A 25,885-nucleotide genomic window follows, 5' to 3' on the forward strand; every position below is an offset into this window, starting at 1 on the left:
AAATCGAATTTCTACAATAACATTCGTTCTAACATTCGAATTCGGATATAAACACAATCTTCCATCCCTAATGTTTATTACATTTCTCCTATGTAAGGCAGTGTTTGCAGGCACTGGGGACTGGAGAATTTGGCTCAACGTTTGTGATATTTCTGTTATTATAATGAAGATTCACTTTAAATGTCGGATGGGCGGGGCTTGTGTGGCAGTAATTTTAGCTGTTGCGCACTTATTACTCTCTCACTTCCTGTATAGGAGAGATTCATTGCAGCTTGCAATTTTTTGTTCATAACGGACATACAATCGTTTGTTGTATCATTTGTAGCAGCTCTGATTGTTTACTCACACGGAGGCTGTTTTTACATACAAATATTTCCTATATAAGCATAGGCACCTCAGCAGAGCTAAAGCTGAGGTGTAGAGGCTGTTTTAGGAAACATTATTGTATTACCTGATAAAAAATCAATTTTGTTTAAAATTTAAAGAAACAGTAACGGTTTTGTCTAAATAAAATTTTATTAAAGTTTGAATAATTTAAAAGATGGATCATAACTCTGTTATAGATTACAGATGTCCTTTATGTTTGAATGCTAACATTGAACCACCAATTGCTTTCTGTTCCTCATGCGCTGAGAGAACATTACATTTTAAGGATAGACTTTTTGAGCCAATATTGTCTAAGACGAATGCTGCCCAGGAGTTTTCTGGCAATGTTCAAGATATGCTGCATATTTCTCCTCACGTGTCCCAAATGTGATTACCTATTAATACAGTGCCCTGCGCTTCCTCTCAAGCTCCGTCTGGGGTCTCTTTGCAAGACATTGCTTCCCTCATGTCTTCTGCAGTTTTCTGATGCGTTGTCTGACTTTCCCATGCTACAGGGAAAGCGCAAGAGGAAGTCTAAACAATCGGTGCGTAAGGTGTCTTGCTCATTCATGGCTATTCCGAATATTCCCTCTCATAGATCTGATGAGGATTCTTCGGTAGCATCTGAGGGTGAAATCTCAGATTCTGACAGTGTAATTCCTTCTTCTGAAGTTTACTACTCAAGGAGGATTTGGCTACTCTGGGCGACTCTGACACTATTGTCGTTGTCAACCCTAATAAGTCTAGTAAACTTAACAAGTATTATGATGTATCTTCCATGCTGGAATGTTTTCCAGTACCAGATCGAGCTACAGAATTTATTGTCAAGGAATGAGAAAAGCCGGGTATTCCCTTTTCTCCTTCTCCTATTTTTAAGAAGATGTTTCCCATTGATGACTCTATTAAGGAGTCTTGGCAAATGGTCCCCAAGGGGAAGGGGCAATTTCCACTTTAGCTAAGAGAACTACAATTCCCATAGAGGATAGCTGTTCTTTTAAGGATCCTATGGATAAGAATTGGGATTGCCATTCTGGCTTGCAGAGCCTTGTGGTTGAAATCTTGGTCGGCAGATGTGTCGTCTAAGTCTAAGCTTTTGACTATTCCTTACAAGGGTAAGACCTTGTTTGGCCCAGCTTTGGCTGAGATTGTTTCTGATATTATAGGAGGAAAAGGACGTTTCCTCCCTCAGGATAAGAGAAATAAGCAGAAGAGACGTCAGAGTAATTTTCGTTCTTTTCGAAACTTCAAGGGTAAACCTTCCTCTCCCTCTACAAAACAGGAACAGTCCAAGCCTTCCTGGAGACCCATCCAATCTTGGAATAGGGGAAAGCAATCCAAGAAGCCAGCTAATAATCTAAAGTCTGCATGAAGGGTCTGTCCCCTACCCGGGACCGGATCTTGTGGGGGGGCAGACTTTCCTTTTTCTCTCAGGCCTGGGTTCGAGATGTTCAGGATCCTTGGGCGAGAGACATCGTGTCCCAGGGATATAAACTAGAATTCAAGACCTTTCCCCCCAGGGGCAGATCTCTTCTCTCAAGATTATCTGTCGACCAGATAAAAAGAGAGGCGTTCTTACGTTGTGTTTGGGATCTATCCAAAATGGGGGTGATAGTTCCTATTCCAGTTCAGGAGCAGGGTCTGGGATTTTACTCCAATCTGTTTGTGGTTCCCAAGAAAAAGGGAACCTTCAGACCAATCTTGATTCTCAAGAGTCTAAACAAATTTCTAAGAGTACCATCCTTCAAAATGGAAACTATTTGTTCCATTCTTCCTTTAGTTCAAGAGGGTCGATTTATGACAACAGTAGATTTAAAGGATGCGTACCTTCATGTTCCCATCCACAGGGATCATTACAAGTTTCTGAGATTTATTTTTCTCCACAAACACTCCAATTTGTGGCTCTTCCTTTAGTTCTTGCTACAGCTCCCAGATTTTTTCAAGGGTTCTGGGATCTCTGTTGGCAGTGCTCCGGTTACAGGCTATTCCAGTGGCACCTTATCTGGACGACATTCTGGTTCTGACCCAGTCTTTCATCTAGGGAACTCCCACACAGAGATGCTCTTATCCTTCCTGCGCTCTCATGGTTAGAAAGTGAGTCTGGAAAGGAGTTCCTTAATTCCATCTACAAGAGTAATGTTCTGGGGAACCATAATAGATTCCATATTGATGAAGATATTTCTGACAGAGGTCAGAGAATTGAAAATTTTCAATGCTTGTCTGGCACTTCAATCCTCTCTTCAGCCATCAGTGGCTCAATGTATGGAGGTAATTGGTCTGATGGTAGCTGCTATGGACATCATCCCGTTTGCTCGTTTCCACCTCAGGCCTCTGCAGTTATGCATGCTCAGGCAGTGGAACAGGGATTATTTGAATCTTCTCCACGAATTCATCTGGGTCAGATGACAAGAGTTTCTCTTCCTTGGTGGTTGTCTCAGGATCATCTCTCCCAGGGAGTCTATTTTTAGCAGACCCTCCTGGGTGATTGTGACAACGGACGCCAGCCTACTAGGTTGGGGAGCATTCTGGGGCCTTCTAAGGGCTCAGGGGACATGGACTCAGGAGGAGTCTGTTCTTCCCATAAACATTCTAGAGCTGAGAGCATTCTTCAATGCTCTTCTGGCCTGGCCTCAGTTAGCTTCAGCCTGGTTTATCAGATTTCAATCGGACAACATATCCTCAATGGCTTACATCAATCATCAGAGAGGATCTCGGAGCTCCTTGGCCGTGTCAGAGGTGTCCAAGATTATTCAGTGGGCAGAGACCCTCAACTGCTATCTGCGATCCACATTCCAGTAGTGGACAATTGGGAAGCGGATTTCCTGAGCAGACAGACCTTTCACCCGGGGGAATGGGAACTTCATCCGGAAGTGTTTTCCAACTTGATTCCCAAATGGGGACAGCCGGATTTAGATCTCATGGCATCTCGTCAGAATGCCAAGCTCCTGAGGCACGGGTCAAGGTCCTGGGATCCTCAAGCGGTACTGATAGATTCTCTGGCGGTTCCTTGGAATTTCAATCTAGCATACCTTTTTTCCTCCGTTCGCTCTCCTTCCTCGGGTCATTGCTCGAATCAAACAAGAGAGGACGTCTTTGATTCTCATTGCTCCAGCGTGGCTTCGCAGGATCTGGTATGCAGACCAGGTGGAGATGTCATCTCGTCCACCTTGGAGACTTCCATTAAGAAAGGACCTTCTACTTCAGGGGCCCTTCCTTCATCCAAATCTAGTTTCTCTGAAGCGGACTGTTTGGAGATTGAATGCTTGATTTTATCTAAGCGTGGATTTTCACAATCGGTCATTGAGACCATGATTCAGGCTTGTGAGCCTGTGACTAGAAAGGTTTACCATAGGATATGGCGTAAATATCTGCATTGGTGTGAATCCAGAGGCTACTCTTGGAGTAGAGTTCAGATTCCTAGAATTGTGTCTTTTCTCCAAGAGGGCTTGGAGAAGGGTTTATCGGCAAGCTCCCTAAAGGGTCAAATATCTGCCTTGTCTATTTTGTTACATAAACATCTGGCGGATGTACCAGACGTGCAATCATTCTGTCAGGCCTTGGTCAGAATCAGGCCTGTGTTTAAACCGGTTACTCCTCCTTGGAGTCTTTATCTAGTTCTTAAAGTTCATCAACAGGCTCCGTTTGAACCTATGCATTCCTTAGATATTAAATTATTTTCTTGAAAGGTTTTGTTCTGGTTGCTATTTCATCTGCTTGTAGAGTTTCAGAGCTTTCGGCATTACAGTATGAGTCTCCTTACCTTATTTTTCATTCGGATAAGGTAGTTTTTGAGTACTAAGTTAGGGTTTCTCCCTAAAGTGGTTTCAGATCGGAACATTAATCTGGAGATTGTTGTTCCTTCCTTGTGTCCTAACCCTTCTTCTCAGAAGGAACGTCTGCTGCACAATCTGGACGTGGTGTGTGCACTGAAATTCTATTTACAGGCGACTAAGGATTTTCGTCAGTCTTCTGCTCTATTTGTGGTTTTCTCTGGAAAACGTAAGGGGCAGAAAGCTACGGCTACTTTTTCTTTGTGGCTAAAGAGTGTCAGTCGCTTGGCCTATGAACCTGCTGGACAGCAGCCTCCTGAGAGAGTTACGACTCATTCTACGAGGGCTGTTTCCTCTTCCTCGGCATTCAAAAATAAAGCTTCTGTGGAGCAGAATTGCAAGGCTGCAACTTGGTCCGCTCTTCACACTTTTTCTAAATTCTATAAATTGATACTTTTGCTTCGGCTGAGGCTTCTTTTGGGAGAAACGTTGTTCAAGCAGTGGTGCCTTCGGTTTAGGTTCCCTGTCTTGTACATCCTGTATCATCTGTGTCCTCTAGCTTGGGTATTGATTCCCAATAGTAATTAGATGATCTGTGGACTCATCGTGTCATTAGAAATAAAACAAAATTTATGCTTACCTGATAAATTTATTTATACTATAAACCTCAGACACTTCTGCACCTTGTTGCTTCCTTTCTCTCCTTTGCTTCGGTCGAATGACTGGGGTTGGAGGGAAGGGAGGCGATATTTAACAGCTTTGCTGGGTGCTCTTTGCCGCCTCCTGCTGGGCAGGAGTGATATTCCCAAAAGTAATTAGATGATCCATGGACTCGTCGTGTCAAGAAAGAAATACATTTATATACATATGAAATAGTTGTATAATTGGGAACACATTAAAGGAGAGAAAAAATTACAGTACACTGTCCCTTTTAATAATAAAATATTAGCATTAAGACAAAAAGCAAGGATAGAAAGATAAAAGCAGAGCTTCACTAATATCAATAACCAAACTGCTAACCATAACCTAAAAAATAACCATAGTTGGTATCTCTGAATTTGAATTCAGCACTATACCATTGTGTCTGTGTGTATCCCATTTAATATACAGGGGAACTAAACGAGTGCATTTTGTATTCATTCATTAGTTCGGTTTGTCAATAAACAGATTTTGGACAAAATGAATTAAAATTCATCATTTGTTTTGCAAATAAATAACAAAAATGCTTTCACATATCCAGCGCTCTTAGTGCTTTTCCACTACATTCAAAGTTAAAATATTTGTTGAATGAAAAATATTAAGTTAAAGCTGTTCATATTTTGAAACAAACAGAAAGTACAGATTGGCTCCTGAGCCTACATAAGTATGCTCTTCAATAAAAGCTACCAAGAGAACAAAGCAAATTATTTTTTTCTTTACTGTTTTTTTTTATCTCAATTTTAAACAGCACTGCAACTAAAACAGCTAAAAAAAAAGTACCAGTTCTAAGACAGATCTCAGAATTACTCCCCGAATAATGGAATATTCCCATGATAACATTCTATAAACTAAAACATTCTCTTTTCCTATAACCAATGACTAGTGAGATATCTGGATATCTGCCCAGAGATCTATTGCCGGGACTTAATTACATTTTGGATGATATCAGCAGTCTGTGTTGTAATGTTTACACTCATTTCTATGGCAACCTAAAGCACTCAATTTAACTCATTTTGTCGTTTCACAAGGAAGTTTACAGAACAAGTAAAAAAAACAACATTATTTTTAGCGAGGGACATTATCTACAGCAACAACATCTTTTTATTTTTATTATGATCATTTCTGAACACCAAGAAACAGCCCAGAGATTAGCGATATACAAAAGAGGGACGAGGGACACTATTTTATGGCTTCGCTTTCTTAAAGTAAATATTGGGACTTGGTATCCAGCCAAGTTTATATAAAAATGGATTTCACATCATGGACAAACTAAAAGCTATATCTTTTGTTAAAAATCTCAGACCAAAAGTTACTTTTTAACAGATTATTAACCATTTTATAAAAACAGAAGTTAAATATTTTACCAGAAGTTCCACATTACATAATATACTGTACATTCTAATACACACAACTCAAGGGGGCTATGATACTATATGTGATACTACATACCAGAGGACATTCACCCTTTAAGGTAATGTACTAATGTCCCAAAGAAAGGACTATTCTAATTGTTTAAAGGGGCAGTGCAGTCAAAATTAAATCTTCCTGATTCCGATAGTGCATACAGTTTTAAACAACTTTCAAAATTACTTATAGTATTACATTTGCTTTGTTCTCTTGGTATCCTTAGCTGAAAGTAAACTTAGGCTCAGCACCAACAATGCACTACTGAGAGATAGACATATATGTGTAGCCATTAATTGTTAGCTAGCTCCTAGTAGTGTATTGCTGTCTGCTCTTGAACCTATCTAGGTTTAGTCTTCAACAAAGGATATAGTATCACAGTTTTATTTGTGTTACTTTCTTGTGATTACATAAACACCTTGTGGGTGACATAGTATTTTTATTGTTGACAGTGGTTGAAATATAATGAAAATATTACAATGTTGTAATCATCTTTTATGAAAGTTCACTATTTAAGGATGTTAAAAATCATTTTTGAGTGGGAAAACAATGTTAAGTTAAAGCAGTTTCCTTTGAATTTGAAGATATCAGGAAGAGCAACTGGTCCTTAAGGACTGATTGCTTACTGGCTAATAAGCAGAACTTCACTGCTTTATTGGTGGAAAGTGAAATGGCTTTACAGTTCAGGAACAATAGTTTGAGACATTAAAAAAAACTGTAATACATTATAAATGACATCTGATAAAAGGGCTGTGTGTTGCTTCAAGCCATTCACGTGACATATTTTATTAGAAAAGCTACAAGCCGACGTGCATTTTACAGAGTTCTCACAGTTTAGGGTCTTTTTCTTTTTGACCCTCTTGAACTATTTACTATTTCATCTATGTCACAGCATCACAAAGTGCAACCAGAGATCTAAAATCCCTGCTTAGAAACACCTAGGCACACACTGACCATACACAATGTGCTCTTTGTCTATACAGCCACGCCCCAGACATACCCCAGCCACACCCCCTGGCCACACCCCTGGGCCCTATGTCTTAATTTGGGATTAGTGCATTAGGTGATGTATACTGTGCTGCACAGGGATTTATATATAATGAACAGATAATTTGAGAGAGGACTTTACCTTAGCGTGTCTGCCATGAATATGACTCTTCTTTCCAACAGTAAAGAAGCAAAGATTTGTATGAGATGCCGAACACTGAGCGTCGAGAAGAGAGTCTCAAAGTCAACGTGTTCCAGTCTAGAATCTAAAGGTCGGCAGAGCTCGATGACCTTAGCAGAGAAAATCCAGAGGGTAACCATGTTATTCCTCAACAATAGCAAGACAGGCTCCTTACATACAAAGGTATACCGCAGTATGCATTAAAACAGGAAACCAAACCTGGCAAGGTGTGAGCACACATTTGCTTTATTTGTGCAGTATCATGAAAACATCATTTAGATTTGTTCGCTTTAAGGACCCTCACAGCATATGTACGTATGCTGCTAAAAAACATGAATAACTTTTACTAGAAGTATAAGGCAAAAATGCTTCTGTTTAAAACTGAAATTTAACCATGCACAATTCCATTTTGACCTTTCTATCCCTTTAAATGTTGTACTAGAAAATCACTTTACCAAAAAGCAAATTATAATGTTCTGTTTAAAGACGGCCAAGAATTCTCATTATTGCTTTGTTTTATCTGTGCCCTAGATTGATTTAAAGGACCATTAAATATAGTACAACCCTTGCAGAGACGTTTAGATAATCGGCCTCTAATCTGAATATCAAATGAGCAGTAGATTTTTTTCTGACAAATTTCAAAGTTAAATTTTCCTTCCCCTTGCATCATGTGACAGCCATCAGCCAATAACAAAAAGCACATGAATATATATAGTGATTTCTTGCACATGCTCAGTAGGAGCTGGGGTCTTAGAAAGTGTGCCTATAAATAGAAATGTGCACATTTTGATAATGGAAGTGAATTGGAAAGTTGTTTAAAATTGCTGCTCTGTCTGAATCATGAAAGTTTAAATTTTGACTTCAGTGTTCCTTTAAAGGGACATGAAACCCCAAAATTTTATTTTCTGATTCAGACAGATCATGTAGTTTTAAACAACTTTCCAATTTACTTCTATAATCAATTTTGCATAATACTCTTGGTATCCTTTGTTGAAGGTGCAGCAGTGCCCTACTGGGAAGTAGCTGAACACATCGGTAAACCAATGACAAGATGCATATATGTTCAGCCACCAATCAACAGCTAGCTCCCACCTCCTGAGCCGATCTAGGTATCCTTCTCAACAAAGGATACCAAGAGAACAAAACAAATTAAATAATAGAAGTAAGTTGGTTAAAATGTATGCTGTTTCTGAATCATGAAAGACAATTCTTGGGTTTCATGTCCCTTTAAGTCTCACTATCACATACCTCAGTTCCTGACCCTGGCAGGAAGTTCTTGACTGTGATTTTCCTGCCCAAAGCTGGAAATGGAGCCTCCATGATGCTTCTCATAAACGGCTGCACCAAAGCCGGGGAGATCCCTCTTCTTTTCTCCACCTCATCCAGAATCTGCAGAAAGTGAAGTGCAGTTTGTGAGATAATAATCAGGGAACATAAACCACCTGCCACATCCTGCACTTAAGCTGCTTATTGGCTGGTTTGTAGAGCTGTGCACAGCGGGAAACTGATAATAAACTGGTGCAGCCTGTGAAAACCGTGCATAAAATAAGTCTGATATCTGGAAACTAATACAAAATCATTATTTCTTTAGAAACATTGTATCCCTGAAGGAAATTCAGCAAGACTGGTGGAAAGTCCCATTTTTTTTTTTATTAAAGGGACATGAATCCCAATTGTTTTCTTTCATGAATTAGATAGAGAATACAATTTAAAACAACATTCCAATTTACTTCAATTATCTTTTTGCTTCATTCTTTAGATATCCTTTGTTGAAAAGCATATCTAAATAGGCTTAGTAGCCGAGCATAGATGCCTCATGTGTTTGGCTCACCCATGTGCATTGCTATTTCTTCAACAAAGGATATCAAGAGAATAAAGCAAATTAGATGATAGAAGTAAATTGGAAAGTCGTTTAAAATGGTATGATTTATCTGAATCACGAGAGAAAACATTTGTGTTTCATGTCCCTTTAAGTATGAATTTTAGTCCATATTTAGGAAAATTCTTGCTTGTGCAGTTTTCACAGAAAATACATTTAACCAGATCAAGTATTGCTAATAAATAGGGATCCTTTGTTAGGATCCAAATGGGGAAAAAGGCGGCCGCTTGTGGCATTCTGCTCTTTTTATGGAGCCGGATTTATTCTTGTGAAAGTGAAACACAAGACCTCTTGGTAGGTCGCCAGAACATTCATGGAAGTGCTACAGTACCCCAAATGAAGTGCTTAAAGGGATATGAATCAGTGCTGCTTTAGTAAAAAAACAGATATGTTAAATCAAATTAAACATAAAAAAGACAGATTGTGTTAAAAACAGCAAACAACTTAGTCATTTACTTGCAAAATGAACACTTACAAATTCTCAGTTTGGCCACTGACTTTAGTGGTATAACGGAGCTACTATTATAACATTTTAAGTTCTACTGTCATATGATTTTAGCAGAAAAAATGGGCAAGAAACTAACTGGAGCTAGTGCTGGTGTCTCCTAGCAACCACTTCAATCAAAAGCTCCTCCTTTGCCTGTAAAGACCACAATCCCTTTGTAGGGCCGTGACAGGAAGTAATGTACCCTGAACAAATTAAGTAAAAAAAAAAAAAAAGTTGAATAAATGATACACTTCAATTAAGAATAACCCATTGCTTAATGTTTTTTTATTACAACAATAAAACAACAGACTGTTTAATATCCCTTTAAGTGATTGCACAGTAGTGAATCATTATGTCTGACCAAAGCCCCCTGGCAATGTTTGATGCATGTATTCAAGGACTTGAGTTATACATCCTCTGATTGGCTGCAAAGCCCTTACCTATTAAAAAATATAAATTATGGAGGAAACAAGCTACTGCTGAATCGACTTTAAGCTGCAAAACTTTAATTTTGTAATCTTCAGAAACTATACAAGCATTTGCAGGTAATTCAACACCATGTCAAGGACTGGAAAGAATATATAAAAGTTAGTGCATCACTTTAGGAAAGAAAAATTGTAATCTAGATAGCAATCTGTCTGAAAAAGGGTCAGCACTCAAAGGGTCAATACTTCTTTTTATCGCTTCTATACCTTTGAGAAGAGGTTGAAACAGCCCAACCGACTCACAATACAGTAAACTTCTGGAAGACGTTTGCCTTTTGCAATGGGCTGATAACAAAACAAAAATAAATCAAATGAATAAATTAAATAAATCGCAAATTCAATTTCCCGACATGCAGCAGACTGTGAAAAATAAATAATATTTATATTAAATGTGTTCAATAATTAATTAAATCATTAATTAGAAACAGTTCATTCAAGACTAAACTTTTATAATTCAGACAGAGCATGAAACTTTAAGCAACGTATCAATTTACTTGCATGATCAAATTTGCTTTGTTCTATTGGTATTTTTTGTTGAAGAGTAAACTTATGAAGACTGATAGGAGCTCAGGAGCGTGCACGTGTCTTTAGCAGTCTATGGCAGCAGTGTTTGAAACAACGTATGACATTGCTAGAAACATTGTTGCAAACACTGCTGCCAAATGGCTAAAGAAAAGTGCACGCTCCTGAGCTCACCAAGGATACTCTTTAACAAAGGATGCAAGAGAACTTGATAGTAGAAGTACATTGAAAGGTTGTTTAAAAATTCATGACTTATCCAATCAATTTAAAGGGACAGTAAATTCAAAATTAAACTTAAATGATTCAGATAGAACATACAATCTTAAAGAACTTTAAATTTTACTTCTATTATCAAATTTGTTTCATTCTCTTGGTATCCTTTGTTGAAAAGTATTCATGGGTAGGGTCAGGAGCATAATTGCACTACTGGGAGCTAGCTGCTTATTAGTGCTGAGGTGCCTGCTAGCTCCCAGTAATGCATTACTGCTCCTTCAACAAAGGATGCCAAGATAATAAAATGTGTGTTTCATATCCCTTTAAACTTTCTAAGTTACTTCTCCTTTGCTCGCTTGGTATCCTTTGCTAAAAAACAATGCTGCTGATTGGTGGCTACACATATATGCTCTTGTTATTGGTTTACCTGATGCGCTCAGCTAGGTCCCAATAGTGCACTGCTGCTCCAAAAAAGGATACCAAGAGAATAAAGCACATTTGATAATAGAAGTAATTTGGAAATTTGTTTAAAATTGTTTGTTCTACCTAAATCATGAAATAAAATGTTGGGTTTTCATGTCCCTTTAAGTGGTTGGGTCCTGGACAAAAGGGAAATAGCCATAAAAAATAAAACAAAAAAGGAATAAGTGGAATAAATAAGCAGAACAAAATTACCAAAAGACGCCGACAGTAACCAAAGCGCCGGCTGCCGTCCTCGCCAGTCAGGACAAATGAGAAAGTCTCACTGGAAGAATTAAAATGAGCGTCAATAACACAAAACTGGATCCCATGCATATTATTTACTGAGATGCCCAGTTCTATTTATTAGGGAAGAATAAAATAATGGAAGCAATTGATTGGTATTTTAGTCACGTGCTGTAGAAACCCTGCAGTAGAAACGTTGGCTTTGGAGAAGGTAAACTTAACCATTTTAGTTCTCTTCTTGGGACATAAAGGGGCAATGTACTCAGTCAAGTGACTGGTAAAAGCTTATTGTATTCCAAGCAGCTGCAGGAACAAATCATATGAGCTGGGCTCTCTCCTACCCCATGTGGTGGATGATTTCTGTTGCTGCCTCTTGTTGACATAGATTGCCTATAAAGAATACTGCAGTATTTATATTTTCAGTTTAGGTGGATATTTCAATAGGTAAAAGCAGCTATTTCAAATGACACAATTAAAGGGATATGAAACCCAAAGTTTTTCTTTCATGATTCAGATAAAGCATGTGATTTTAAGCAACGTTCTAATTTTCTTCTATTATCAAACTTTATTTACTCTCTTAGTATCTTTTATTGAAAAGCAGGAATGTATGCTTAGGATCCTGGAGCACTATATGGCAGCAGTTTTGCAAGAATGTTATCCATTTGCAAGAGCACTATATGGCAGCACTATTTCCTGCCTACCTAGGTATCTCTTCAACACAAAATATCATGCGAACTAAGAAAATTTGATAATAGAAGTAAAAAGGAAACTATTTAAAAATTGTATGTTATGTCTGAATCATGAAAGAACATTTTTGGGGTTTTTGTATCCCTTTAAGGTATTTGTAACCAATTTAATACACATCAACAGGAAAAAGGATCTTTGAGAACACATTAAAAAGGAGGAATACAATATCCCTTTAAATATTGTATTATAACACAGGGTTTGAGACATAGGGACAATAACTGATGGGCATTGTGGGAAATGCTAAGTGACTAAGAGTAACAGCAGTATAAATACTACCCAGGATCTCTTAGCTTCACAGCATTACACAATAATAACATATATATTACAATGCAGCGCTTCAGCCACACTTCACAAAAGGGCAATCACTTATTATAAGCTGATAATCCGAACAACTTTGTATTTCTTTAAAAAACAGGTTAGAGTCTAATGTAGACATTTGCAACGCTAAAAATATTGTTTCGTTTTTATTAGTGAAAGGGATAGTAGACACCAGAATATTTATTGTTTAAAAAGATAGGTAATCCCTTTATTACCCATTCCCCAGTTTTGCACAACCAACACAGTTATATTAATATAATTGTTACCTCTGTGAATATCTTGTATCTAAGCCTCTGCAGACTGCCCCCTTATTTCAGTTCTTTTGACAGACATGTATTTTAGCCAATCAGTGCTGGCTCCTAGGAACTCCATGTGCATGAGCACAGTGTTATCTATATGAAACACATGAACTAACACCCTCTAGTGGTGAAAAACTGTAAAAATGCCCTGACATGAGAGGCGGCCTTCAAGTGCTTAGAAATTAGCATATGAACCTCCTAGGTTTAGCTTTCCACTAAGAATACCAAGAGAAGAAAGCAAAATTGGTGATAGATGTAAATTTGAAAATTGTTTAAAATTACATGCCCTATCTGAATAATGAATGATTGTTTTGGACTAGACTGTCCCTTTAAATAAATAATTTGGTTTCAGCAAATTAGTTTAGTTAAGTTTAAAAAAAAAAAATTGTTTTAGGAAATTAGTTATGTTAAGTTAAATCGTTTTTTCTGATCCGTTCGTTTTTTCGGATCCATTGTTTATTCATATGCATTATTCTTTTCTGAAGTTTAGAATATAATAATGCATATGAATAAAGAATGGATCCGAAAAAACAAAAGAATCCGAAAAAACTATTGAACTAAACATAACTAATTTGCTGGCGATTGCCGAAACAAAATTATCTAAAACCGCCGTCCCCCTACATACTCAACACTAACTAAACCTATTAACCCCAAAACCGCCGCCCACCCCACATTGCCAACACTACCTAAACCTATTAATCCTAAACCGCAGTTCCCGGACATCGCCAACACTAACTAAATTACTAAATAAAGCTATTAACCCCTAAACCGCAGTTCCCCGACACTAACTAAACCTATTAACCCCTAAACCACTGTTCCCAAACATCGCCAACACTAACTAAACCTATTAACCCCTAAACCGCAGTTCCCCGACATCGCCAACACTAACTAAAACACTAAATAAACCTATTAACCCCTAAGCCGCCGTTCCTAAACGTCGCCAACACTAACTAAACATATTAACCCCTAAACCGACGTTCCCAAACGTCACCAACACTAACTAAACCTATTAGGCCCTAAACCGCAGTTCTCCGACATCGCCAACACTAACTAAACCTATTGACCCCTAAACCGCCGCACACCCACAAGGCCAACACTAACTAAACCTATTAACCCCTAAACCGCCGGCCCCCACATCGCAACAACTTAAATTAAACTATTTTAACCCCTAAACCTAACACCCCTTAACTTTAACATAATTAAAATAGACCTAAATTAAAGTTACAATTATTAACTAACTACCTATTTAAAAATACAAACTTACCTGTGAAATAAAAATAAAACCTAAGCTTACACTAATAAAATCTAACATTACTAAAAATAAAAAAACCTAAGATTACTAAAAAATTAAAACTACAATTACAAAAAATAAAAAAAACTACCATTGCAAAAAATAAACGAAATTATCCAAAAAAATACAAATTATTCCTATTCTAATACCCCGTTTAAAAAACAAAAAAAAACACCCTAATCTATAAAATTTAATGTTAGGGGGGGTGGGTTGTTTTTATTTGTTTGCAAAAGAGCTGTTAACTTTAGGGTAATGCCCTACAAAAGGCCCTTTTAAGGGCTATTGGTAGTTTATTATAGATTAGGGTGTTTTTTTTGTTGTTGTTTTTTTAAAACGGAGTATTAGAATAGGAATAATTTTTATTATTTTGGATAATTTCGTTTGTTATTTTTTGTAATGGTAGTTTTTTTATTTCTTGTAATTTTAGTGTTTATTATTTTTTGTAATTGTAGTTTTCATTTTTTAGTAATTTTAGGGTTTTTTATTTTGTAGTAATGTTAGGTTTTATTAGTTTAAGCTTAGGTTTGTATTTATTTTTAGTAGGTAGTTAGGAAATAGTTATAGTTATATTGTAGCTAGCTTAGGTTTTATTTTTATTTTACAGGTAAGTTTGTATTTATTTTTAAATAGGTAGTTAGCTAATAATTGTAACTTTAATTTAGGTCTATTTTAAATTATGTTAAAGTTAGGGGGTGTTAGGTTTAGGGGTTAATAGTTTAATTTAGGTTGTTGCGATGTGGGGGCCGCCAGTGGTTTAGGGGTGATGTTTAGGAATGGCGGTTTAGGGGTTAATAGGTTTAGTTAGTGTTTGCGATGTTTGGGAACAGCGGTTTATTTAGTGTTTCAGTTAGAGTCAGCGATGTCAGGGAACTGAGGTTTAGGGGTTAATAGGTTTAGTGTTGGCAATGTTTGGGAACGGCAGTTTAGGGGTTAATAGGTTTTTAGTTAGTGTTGTCGATGTTTGGGAACGGCAGTTTAGGGGTTAATAGGTTTTTAGTTAGTGTTGGCGATGTTTGGGAACGGCAGTTTAGGGGTTAATAGGTTTATTTAATGTTTCAGTTAGTGTTGGCGAGGGGGAACTGCGGTTTAGGGGTTAATAGGTTTAGTTCGTGTTGGAGAACTGTGGTTTAGGGGTTAATAGCTTTATCTAGTGATTTAGTTAGTGTTGGGGAACTGCGGTTTAGATTAGAACAATAAAAAATTCCGAATATGAATAATGGATCCGAAAATTCGGAAACTGATTTATTCATTTTCAGTTTTTTGGGATTTTAGTTATGGTGCTGATTCAGAAATTAGGATGCATTTGAATCTCCGAATCGGCTAAAATTTGTCCGAAAACTAAATTTGGCCAAAACAAAACGCACATGTTTAGTCTAATAAAGAGGTGGACTCGTTGCTACTGTGCATAAAGGTACAATGTACTCAGTAGACACGTGAATGTACTCAGTAGACACACAACGTGAATGTACTCATTAGCACGTGCATGTACTCAGACACACGTGCATGTACTCAGTAGACACACGTGCATGTACTCAGTAGACACGTGCAGTAGACACGCGACGTGAATGTACTCAGACACGTGCATGTACTCATTAGCACCTGCATGTACTCAGACACACGCGCATGTACTCAGACACACGCGCATGTACTCAGACACACGCGCATGTACTCAGACACACGCGCATGTACTCAGACACACGCGCATGTACTCAGACACACGCGCATGTACTCAGACACACGCGCATGTACTCAGACACACGCGCATGTACTCAGTAGACACGTGCATGTACTCAGTAGACACGTGCATGTACTCAGTAGACACGTGCATGTACTCAGTAGACACGTGCATGTACTCAGTAGACACGTGCATGTACTCAGTAGACACGTGCATGTACTCAGTAGACACGTGCATGTACTCAGTAGACACGTGCATGTACTCAGTAGACACGTGCATGTACTCAGTAGACACTTGCATGTACTCAGTAGACACGTGCATGTACTCAGTAGACACGTGCATGTACTCAGTAGACACGTGCATGTACTCAGTAGACACTTGCATGTACTCAGTAGACACGTGCATGTACTCAGTAGACACTTGCATGTACTCAGTAGACACGTGCATGTACTCAGTAGACACGTGCATGTACTCAGTAGACACGTGCATGTACTCAGACATGAGCATTCGGACCCTTCGTTAGAATTTGAATGCGGAAGAAGGCGGCCGCTTGAGGCCTATGGCTCTTTTCAGAGACTGATTTATTCTGGTGAAAGTTCAACACACTAAGATCTATGCAAATCCAGATCTTAGTGGGTTGAATTTTCACAACAAATCTGGCTCCAAAAAGAGTTGAATGCCACGAGCGTCTGACTTTTTCAGTTTTTGAATCATAACAAAGGGTCCCAATGCAGATGTCTAATAACCCGGCAAGCAGCTAATATGAGTACACTGTATTCCAAGCAGCTGTAGGAACACCCTTTCAAATGGGCTAAGCACTCTCTCACACACCCCACTGGGACATCCATTTCTCTTGCTGCCTTTTATTGACAGCTTTTTTATAGCTAACTCTGCAATATTGTAATTTTAAGTATAGATTGTAGTTTCAATAGACAAAAACAGCTATTTCAAATGACAAAAAAGATAAAGGAACTTTCAAAACAATTTAATACACTCCATTGGGTAAATAGGAACACATTAGCGGGGATACAATTTTACAGTACAATTCCCCTTTAAGGAGACCATAACCGTATAAGTTTTAAGGTTTCCCTGTACATAGGGGGCTGCCTGTCATTTGGGTCTGGATCAGTGGGGGCTTTAGCCCATAACATTTGGGGATGAAAATATCTAGCCATATAGCTAAGTACCATAGGTGCAGAAGGGACGGGGTGTCTGTACAACTACTTGTTACTATTTTTACTGTTAAACCCCACATTATCACTCATTTACCCCTCTGCTTTCTCTGGGTAGCACGTGCGCATGTACCCTGCAATATCAGGGCAGCTGGCACCATTGGGGGTGTTACAGCAATGAATAGTGATGTGTAACTACTGCACAACATAGAGCAATGCGGTATTCTGTAGCGTTTTCTTAGACTTTAAGCACTTCATAGCAGGGCCCTTCTCCTGTACTGATCTGTATATTGCTTTATTTCCATAAATCAGTTCTCCTACACATAAGCCCAGCAGTATAGAAACTGGTGGCACTTTTTATATGAAGTCATTAATATTATCCATGCAGATATTAATGAGACACATAACATCTGTACTAAAGGGTTAACCTTACCTGACAAACTGACTGACCGGACACCAGTCTTTGGCATCTGGAAAACAAAACTGGGGAATGGCTTTCAGCTGGTCCTCCGCTTCTCTCATAAACTTAAATGATCGTTCAAGCTATTTAAAACAAACAAACATCAGATATGACCACACAAATAATGTCCCACTAAACAGGGCATGAGATAAACATTTGTGTAAATGCCCAGCCTAATTCTAAGTATTAAAAAATACAAGAAGAGAAAACGTACAATATTCCTGCAATCCTCCCTGGTGCCTTCATAAAATACTATGTTGACAAAAAAGTAAATCCCCAAATGTGCCATACAGCATAAAGGTCATCATTACACAAATTAAAGGGGCAGGGTGCCATCCATATTACAGAACAGCATCTAAACATGTTACATTTCTCTTTTTTGCGTGAAACAATTAAGTAAAAGACATTTTAATTAACTGATTTACCAGTAAAGATGTATCAATTGTGTACCTTTTACTAATTCTCATTGGCTAAAAGCCACTTCCTATTAAAGGGATACTAACACCACGTTTTTTCTTTCATGATTCAGATAGAGCATGCAATATTAAGCAACTTTCTAATTTACTCCTATTGTCAATTTTTCTTTGTTCTCATGTTATCTTGATTTGAAAAAGCAGTAATAAAAGGTTAGGAGCCGGCCCATTTTTTAGTTCAGCACCTTGGTAGAGCTGCTGATTGGTTTGCTACATTTAGCCACAAATCAGCAAGTGCTGAACACAAAATGGTCTGGCTCTAAAGCTTACATTACTGCTTTTTCAAATCAAGATGGCATGAGAACAAAGAAAAATTGATAATAGGAGTAAATTAGAAAGGTGCTTAAAATCTCATGCTCTATCTGAATCATGAAAGAAAAAAAAAATTGGGTTTAGTATCCCTTTAATGCTCATTGGCTGATAGTCACTTCCTACTAATACTCATTAGCTGATAGTCACTTTCTACTAACACTCATTAGCTGACAGTCACTTCCTACTAACACTCATTGGTTGATAGTCACTTACTATTAATGCTCATTGGCTGATAATCACTTTCTACTAATACTCATTGGCTGATAGTAACTTTCTTCTAATACTCATTGGCAGATAGGTACTTTCTACTAATACTCATTGGCTGATAGGTACTTTCTACTAATACTCATTGGCTGATAGTAGAAAGTGTCTATCAGCCAATGAGTATTAGTAGGAAGTGACTATCAGCCAATGAGTATTAGTAGAAAGTACCTATCTGCCAATGAGTATTAGTAGAAAGTTACTATCAGCCAATGAGTATTAGTAGAAAGTGATTATCAGCCAATGAGTATTAGTAGGAAGTGACTAATACCCATTGGCAGATAGGCACTTTCTACTAATACTCATTGGCTGATAGGCACTTCCTACTTATACTCATTGGCTGACAGTCACTTCCTACTAACACTCATTGGCTGACAGTCACTTCCTACTAACACTCATTGGCTGATAGTCACTTTCTACTAACACTCATTGGCTGATAGCCAAAGAGTATTGGTAGAAAGTGCCTATCTGCCAATGAGTATTAGTAGGAAGTGACTATCAACCAATGAGTATTGGTAGGAAGTGACTATCAGCCAATGAGTATTAGTAGAAAGTGACTATCAGCCAATGAGTGTTAGTAGGAAGAGACTATCAGCCAAAGAGTATTGGTAGAAAGTGACTGATAGTCACTTCCTACTAAAAATCATTGGCTGATAGTCACTTCCTACTAATACTCATTGGCAGATAGGCACTTTCTGCTAAATCTCATTGGTTGACTGATACGTCCTACTAATAATCACTGGGTGATAGACATGGGCATCTGTAGAAATTATTCCAGGGGGTGGCAATAAAGTGACCTATGCCATGACAAAAACACAGCCTAAATCTACTAACAGTGCATTATCTTAAATATGTAAACATTCCTCAAGTTGTAATATTGGCAAAACTTGTGAGTAGGAGGACTGCACAGCAAGTGTTAACCCAGAGTACATTGCCATTAATGAGATACCTTATTCTTTGCTGCTGTTAAAAAGGTTAGTGGGGGTCAAAATACTCCCAGCTGTCTTCCCAGCACATTGTTTTTTATTTCCTGTAGTTTGTACTTCAGGTGAGGAGGAAAATGTTGCGGGGGCACTACCCTTCTTAATCATAATTGAGAATAAGTAGGAATTACCTACAAATCAACAAACATTAGTAGCAATATGCAACTGATACTGGCATATTATTTTAACCCTAAATTTAAAAAAAGCTTTTACTTTATATTTCTTTTCAGTCAATAAAAATATCAACATGTTAGTACGCTGCTCATTCAGGTGGAGGATTTAAGGTTTTTGAGGGCAATATCCCTTTAAGCATTGGAATTCTGCAGTGTTCTATGAAGGTTTTGATATTGACCAGGACTAAGTAATTTCCCCAGAGAAGTGGAAGATGAGAGGATGTCTATAGACAGAATGACAAATCAACAACTGCTAGATTTGATTATTTTTTTTTCATTCATTCGAAAAAAAACAACGTTTTGTTATATAGATTTGTTTACGTTTTGGTTAACTGTGGAATTGAGATAATATATATACATGTTTGTGAAACAAATACATTCTAACATTGATACCTTTAAAGGAAACTGCTGGGTGACTTCAGGAACATACACACTTCCAGATGTTTTTTTGTGAAGAGATACAACAACAAAATACTCGAACAGCTGCCTTTCCTGATACTCAATGAGTTCCCGTTCCAGCGTGTGGTACCTCGGAGTCAGGCTCATGCGGGATTTTACATGAACCAGTCGCTGGCTATGAGCTAAGGAACCAAAGTGACAAAGCAATGGAAAATGTCACTGACCAACTGCATCTAATTGCTATATCATTACACTGTTTCTAAGTCCTCAATAATAAGAGATACATTGTTACAGTGGACAAAATGTTCAGCTCATAACAAAACCTCTGACATTCAGCAGAAAATGTTCTCTTTGTTAATACAGTTCTGTTCGAATTCTATTAAATGGATTTCCCAATCAAAGACCTCCCTGTTTCTCATAATGATTCAAATAATATGATTAAGCTGCAATTCCCCTATATTGGCCAGTATCCAAAATGTGCCAACAAAGATCAAATCTAGAGTCATTTTACCATAGGGAGATTGGAGTTAAATGTTTTGTGATTGAGTAATCTTTAAATTTGTGGTACAACAATACTCAACTACAGAGCCCAGCACCGGCCATTTTTTATTTTTTTTAGAATTGTGAGGGCGATTTGTTAAATCGTGATGACAATTTAGCATAACATGCCCACTACTACAAAGGGACTTTTAAGAGTATAATATATTATATAGAGTATAATGTGAAACTGCTTAGTGTGTAACAATCTAGCAAAATGCTGGACAAACGTAATGCATGTATTATTGATACTTGATTCAATTATAAAATATTATTCCCATAAAAGGCTTACACGTTTCTTATGCCTTATATGTGTATTTTCGTTTTCTTTTTATGCTGTATAGCTGGTTACATTAACAACCATCACACAATAAGCATCTCCAAAAAATATTTTTCCTTAGCACATTTCTCCAGGGCTCCATAATAAGTAATTAAAAGGGACAGTCTACTTCAGACTTTTTATTGTTTAAAAAGACAGATAATCCCTTTATTACCAACGTGAACACAATGTTATCTATATAACACACATGAACTAATGCCCTCTAGCTCTAAAAACAGCCAAAAGCATTAATTTAAGAGGTGGCCTTCAATAGCTTAGAAATTAGCATATGAGCCTACCTGGGTTTAGCTTTCAACTAAGAATACCACAAGAACAAAATCAAATTTGCTGATAAAAGTAAATTGGAAAATTGTTTAAAATTATATGCCCTATCTGAAACATGAAAGTTTAATTTTGACTAGACTGTCCCTTTAATAAAAACTGTGCAATTTAAAGAAAATGAGTGCAAATAAAAATATCTCATCCGAGGATCCATACTTAAAGGGACAGTCTAGTCAAAATTAAACTTTCATGATTCAGATAGGGCATGCAATTTTAAACAAACGTGCTTTGTTCTCCAGGTATTCTCTTTTTGAAAGCTAAACCTAGGTAGTCTCAAACCGATTTCAAAACTGTTAAGAACTGCCTCTTATCTGAATGCATTTGGACAGTTTTTGACAGCTAGACAGTGCTAATTCATGTGTGTCATATAGATAACATTGTGCTCCATCCTATAGAGTTATTTATGAGTCAGCACTGATTGGGTGAAATGCAAGTCTGTCAAAAGAACTGAGATAAGAGGCAGTCTGCAGAGTCTTAGATACAAGGTAATCACATAAGTAAAAAGTGTATTAATATAACAGTGCTGGTTATGCAAAACTGGGGAATGGGTAATAAAGAGATTATCAATTTTTAAACAATACAAATTTTCAAGTAGGCGGTCCCTTTAACCACACCCATTAATATGCATTAAAACATCTACAGTTTTTCTGTAAAAAAAATCTATTTAATGCATTTTGGAGCAATGGCAGAAATACTAGATTTTAGGAGGAAATGTGAAAAGCTTGGTGCCTCCACTTTTACTGACACACTAGAATCCTACCTCTATACATTTGTATGCTAAAGGGATAAACAATTCAGAGTAAAAATATAGTAGAGTATTTTAAATATGACTAGAAACTTTCTATACATTTTGTTTTATTTATAAAAATGCTTCTGAGAAAAGGTTCCTGTGCAGGCAATGTATGCAGCATATCTACATATGCTAGGTGAGAACAGCTAGTGCAGAGTGTATGTTAAGAAAGGTGGTGTGTATCGCTTCTTAATATGTCATTTGTGTCATACTGTGGGTTCTCTGAGCAGGTGTGGTGTTTAAATACGGTTGCATGAGCCCTCAAATGATATGTGCATATGCAGCAGAAAAACAGGTATTTCATTTCAGTAGAAGCATTTTTGCTAACAAAAGTATATTGCAAAAATGTTTATATTTCACATTGAAATGTGCACACGAACATTTAATTTTTGAACTTTCTATCCCTTTAAGTTTTCTCTGAAGCAATTAAAAAGCAAGTTTTCCCGTGGCTACACATATATACTTAATACTTATAGAGCTGTGAGTGGGTTTGGCTCGTGGCTACACGTATACACTTATAGAGGTGTGAATAGATTAGGCCCGTGGCTACATCTATACACTTATTGAGGTGTGTATGGGTTAGGCCTGTGGCTATACATATACACTTATAGAGCTGTGCGTGGGTTAGTCTCGTGGCTACTTGTATACACTTATAGAGCTGTGAGAGGGTTAGGCTCATGGCTACAAGTATATACTTATAGAGCTGTGAGAGGATTAGTCTCGTGGCTACTTGTATACACTTATAGAGCTGTGAGAGGGTTAGGCTCATGGCTACAAGTATACACTTATAGAGGTGTGAATAGATTATAGAGATGCGAAAAAGTTAGTCTTGTGGCTTCATGTATACACTTTTAGAGCTGTGATTAGGTTAGTCTTGTGGCTACATGTATACACTTATAGAACTGTGACTGGGTTAGGCTTGTGGCTACACATATACACTTATAAAGCTGTGAGTGGGTTAGTCTTGTGGCTACACATATACACTTATAGAACTGTGACTGGGTTAGGCTTGTGGCTACACATATACACTTATAGAGCTGTGAGTGGGTTAGGCTCGTGGCTACACATATACACTTATAGAGCTGTGAGTGGGTTAGGCTTGTGGCTACACGTATACACTTATAGAGCTGTGAGTGGGTTAGTCTCGTGGCTACACATATACACTTATAGAGCTGTGAGTGGGTTAGGCCTGTAGCTACACATATACACCTATAGAGCTGTGAGTGGGTTAGTCTCGTGGCTACACGTTTACACTGATAGAGCTGTGAGTGGGTTAGTCTCATGGCTACATGTATACACTTATAGAGATGTGAGTGGGTTAGGCTTGTGGCTACACATATACACTTATAGAGCTGTGAGTGGGTTGGGCTCGTGGCTACACGTATACACGTATAGAGCTGTGAGTGGGTTAGGCCTGTAGCTACACATATACACTTATAGAGCTGTGAGTGGGTTAGTCTCGTGGCTACACGTATACACTGATAGAGCTGTGAGTGGGTTAGTCTCATGGCTACACGTATACACTTATAGAGATGTGAGTGGGTTAGGCTTGTGGCTACACATATACACTTATAGAGCTGTGAGTGGGTTGGGCTCGTGGCTACACGTATATACTTAGAGCTGTGAGTGGGTTAGGCTTGTGGCTACACGTATAAACGCATAAAGCTGTGAGTGGGTTAGGCCTGTAGCTACATGTATACACTTATAGAACTGTGAGTGGGTTAGTCTTGTGGCTACACGTATACACTTATAGAGCTGTGAGTGGGTTAGGCCCATGGCATGGCTACACGTATACACTTATAGAGCTGTGAGTGGGTTAGGCTCGTGGCTACACTTATACACTTATAGAGCTGTGAGTGGGTTAGGCCTGTAGCTACACGTATACACTTATAGAGCTGTGAGTGGGTTAGGTCCATGGCTACCTGAATAAACTAATAGAGGTGTGAGTGGGTTAGGCTCGTGGCTAAACATATACACTTATAGAGCTGTGAATAGAATAGACCCATAGCTACATATATACACTTATAGAGCTGTGAGTGGGTTAGGTTCATGGCTACCTGAATACACTAATAGAGGTGTGAGTGGGTTAGGCTCGTGGCTAAACATATACACTTATCGAGCTGTGAATGATTTAGACTCTTGGCATTAAAGTGGGAGATAAATGCTATGACTTAAATATCTGTCTACATCATGTTACATAACAATGCTTTACAGACGTTTATAGAAGTCATCAGGTTATAAATCAGATTACTGTGCACAGTCATTTAGAAGTAACAAATTAACGCACCTCTTAGCTTCTCCTCTGTGTCACTATCTGACTCGCTGTTGTCATCTGTAACTGGGAGGGAAGAACAACTTGTTTAGATTAGACACATATGTAACACAGCTCATCAGAATGATCTGCATCAGGGTGTATCCTATTTACACATAGTCCGGTATAAAACCATTTAAAAATGTACTTAGAAGCTCCCAGTTTATAGCTGTTGATGAGGTTAGGCTTGGACACCTACTGAAAGGGGCTGGGAAAACAAGAAGTGCAGACCCCCTCCCCTTCCCTGAATATGAAAATACAGATAACATAAATAGGAGCCAGCAGGAGTCTGTAGACATCAGTATACATCTGACACTGTGGGGCTTGGTTTGGAGTCTAAAATTAGCACAATGTTATTAAAATATAAGCAAAACTATACATTGTTACAAAAACACTCCCAGATGGGCTATATAAATGGATCATCTATAAAACATTTATGTAAAGAAAAAATCTAGTGTACTATGTCCCTTTAATCTTTCAGTTATCTTTGTGCTTTTATTTTATTTGCTATAACAAAATATATTTAAAGCACAGTTTTATTTTCTTACAGCATTAAGCGAACAAGCACCTGGGCTTGTAACTTCCTAGGAAATTCCCATGAGCAATTTAGTAATTATGAAATATGAAAAATCTTCAACATTGATTCTTGGAATAATCATTTTTTGAGTGTTCAGAAATAGGGAGACACTTTAGTTTTTAGGTCATTTGATTGTTGACTCGCACAGGATTTCAGACATTGAGAAACAAACATTTGGTTTTCATTTTAAGGTGAGATATAAAACTTGTTTTGTGATGTGTGGGAGGATTTATGAGGGAACAGGATCGAAATGTAAGAAAAAAACAACAAAAAAACGGATTCCGTTCCTTACCCCTTCCAGAGTTATTTTCTGTCGATGTAGAAAGTCTCTTTACTCTTTTCTTCCCTCGTCTAGCCTCATAAATTGTATTAATTTTCATCACCAGCTGGAAGAAAAATAGTAATTCTTTATTAGAAACTTCCTACATTTCAGTAAAATACACAAATGTTTAAAGTGAAGGTAAACTTTAATGAATAAAAGGCTGTTTTTTAAAAATACTATTAAAAACAGGGGCACTTTCATTCATCAAAGTTTAGAAAGCAGCCGTTTTGATTATAAAAAAACAAAAAAAAAAAAACACTTACCTTTTGTTTTTTTTTTGCACAGCCATAGCAGCTTCCCCCACCCGGAGATCCTCTCTTCACACGTCAGCAATAACTAATCCGGCTTCCTCAAATCACGGCATGGCCTCAGGCAATGACTATCCTGGGGGGAAAGCCGTGATTGGAGGAAGCTGGATTAGTCATGGAT

At 37.7% G+C, this 25,885-nt stretch overlaps 1 protein-coding gene across 1 annotated transcript in view; it reads right to left on the reverse strand.

Annotated features, from left to right (window-relative positions):
• The window catches only part of DENND2A (DENN domain containing 2A), a 241,517-nt gene that overhangs the window by 51,600 nt on the left and 164,032 nt on the right, over positions 1-25,885 (reverse strand). The window contains exons 7-14 of the mRNA XM_053719035.1: positions 25,427-25,520; positions 24,534-24,584; positions 20,253-20,440; positions 17,631-17,740; positions 11,666-11,735; positions 10,463-10,540; positions 8,653-8,793; positions 7,366-7,514 (exon numbers count right to left, since the gene is read on the reverse strand). Coding sequence (XP_053575010.1) covers positions 7,366-7,514; positions 8,653-8,793; positions 10,463-10,540; positions 11,666-11,735; positions 17,631-17,740; positions 20,253-20,440; positions 24,534-24,584; positions 25,427-25,520 — 881 coding nt within the window. The remainder of the gene's footprint in view (positions 1-7,365; positions 7,515-8,652; positions 8,794-10,462; positions 10,541-11,665; positions 11,736-17,630; positions 17,741-20,252; positions 20,441-24,533; positions 24,585-25,426; positions 25,521-25,885) is intronic.

Source organism: Bombina bombina, chromosome 6 (assembly GCF_027579735.1).
Source record: "Bombina bombina isolate aBomBom1 chromosome 6, aBomBom1.pri, whole genome shotgun sequence".
Taxonomy (NCBI): domain Eukaryota; kingdom Metazoa; phylum Chordata; class Amphibia; order Anura; family Bombinatoridae; genus Bombina; species Bombina bombina.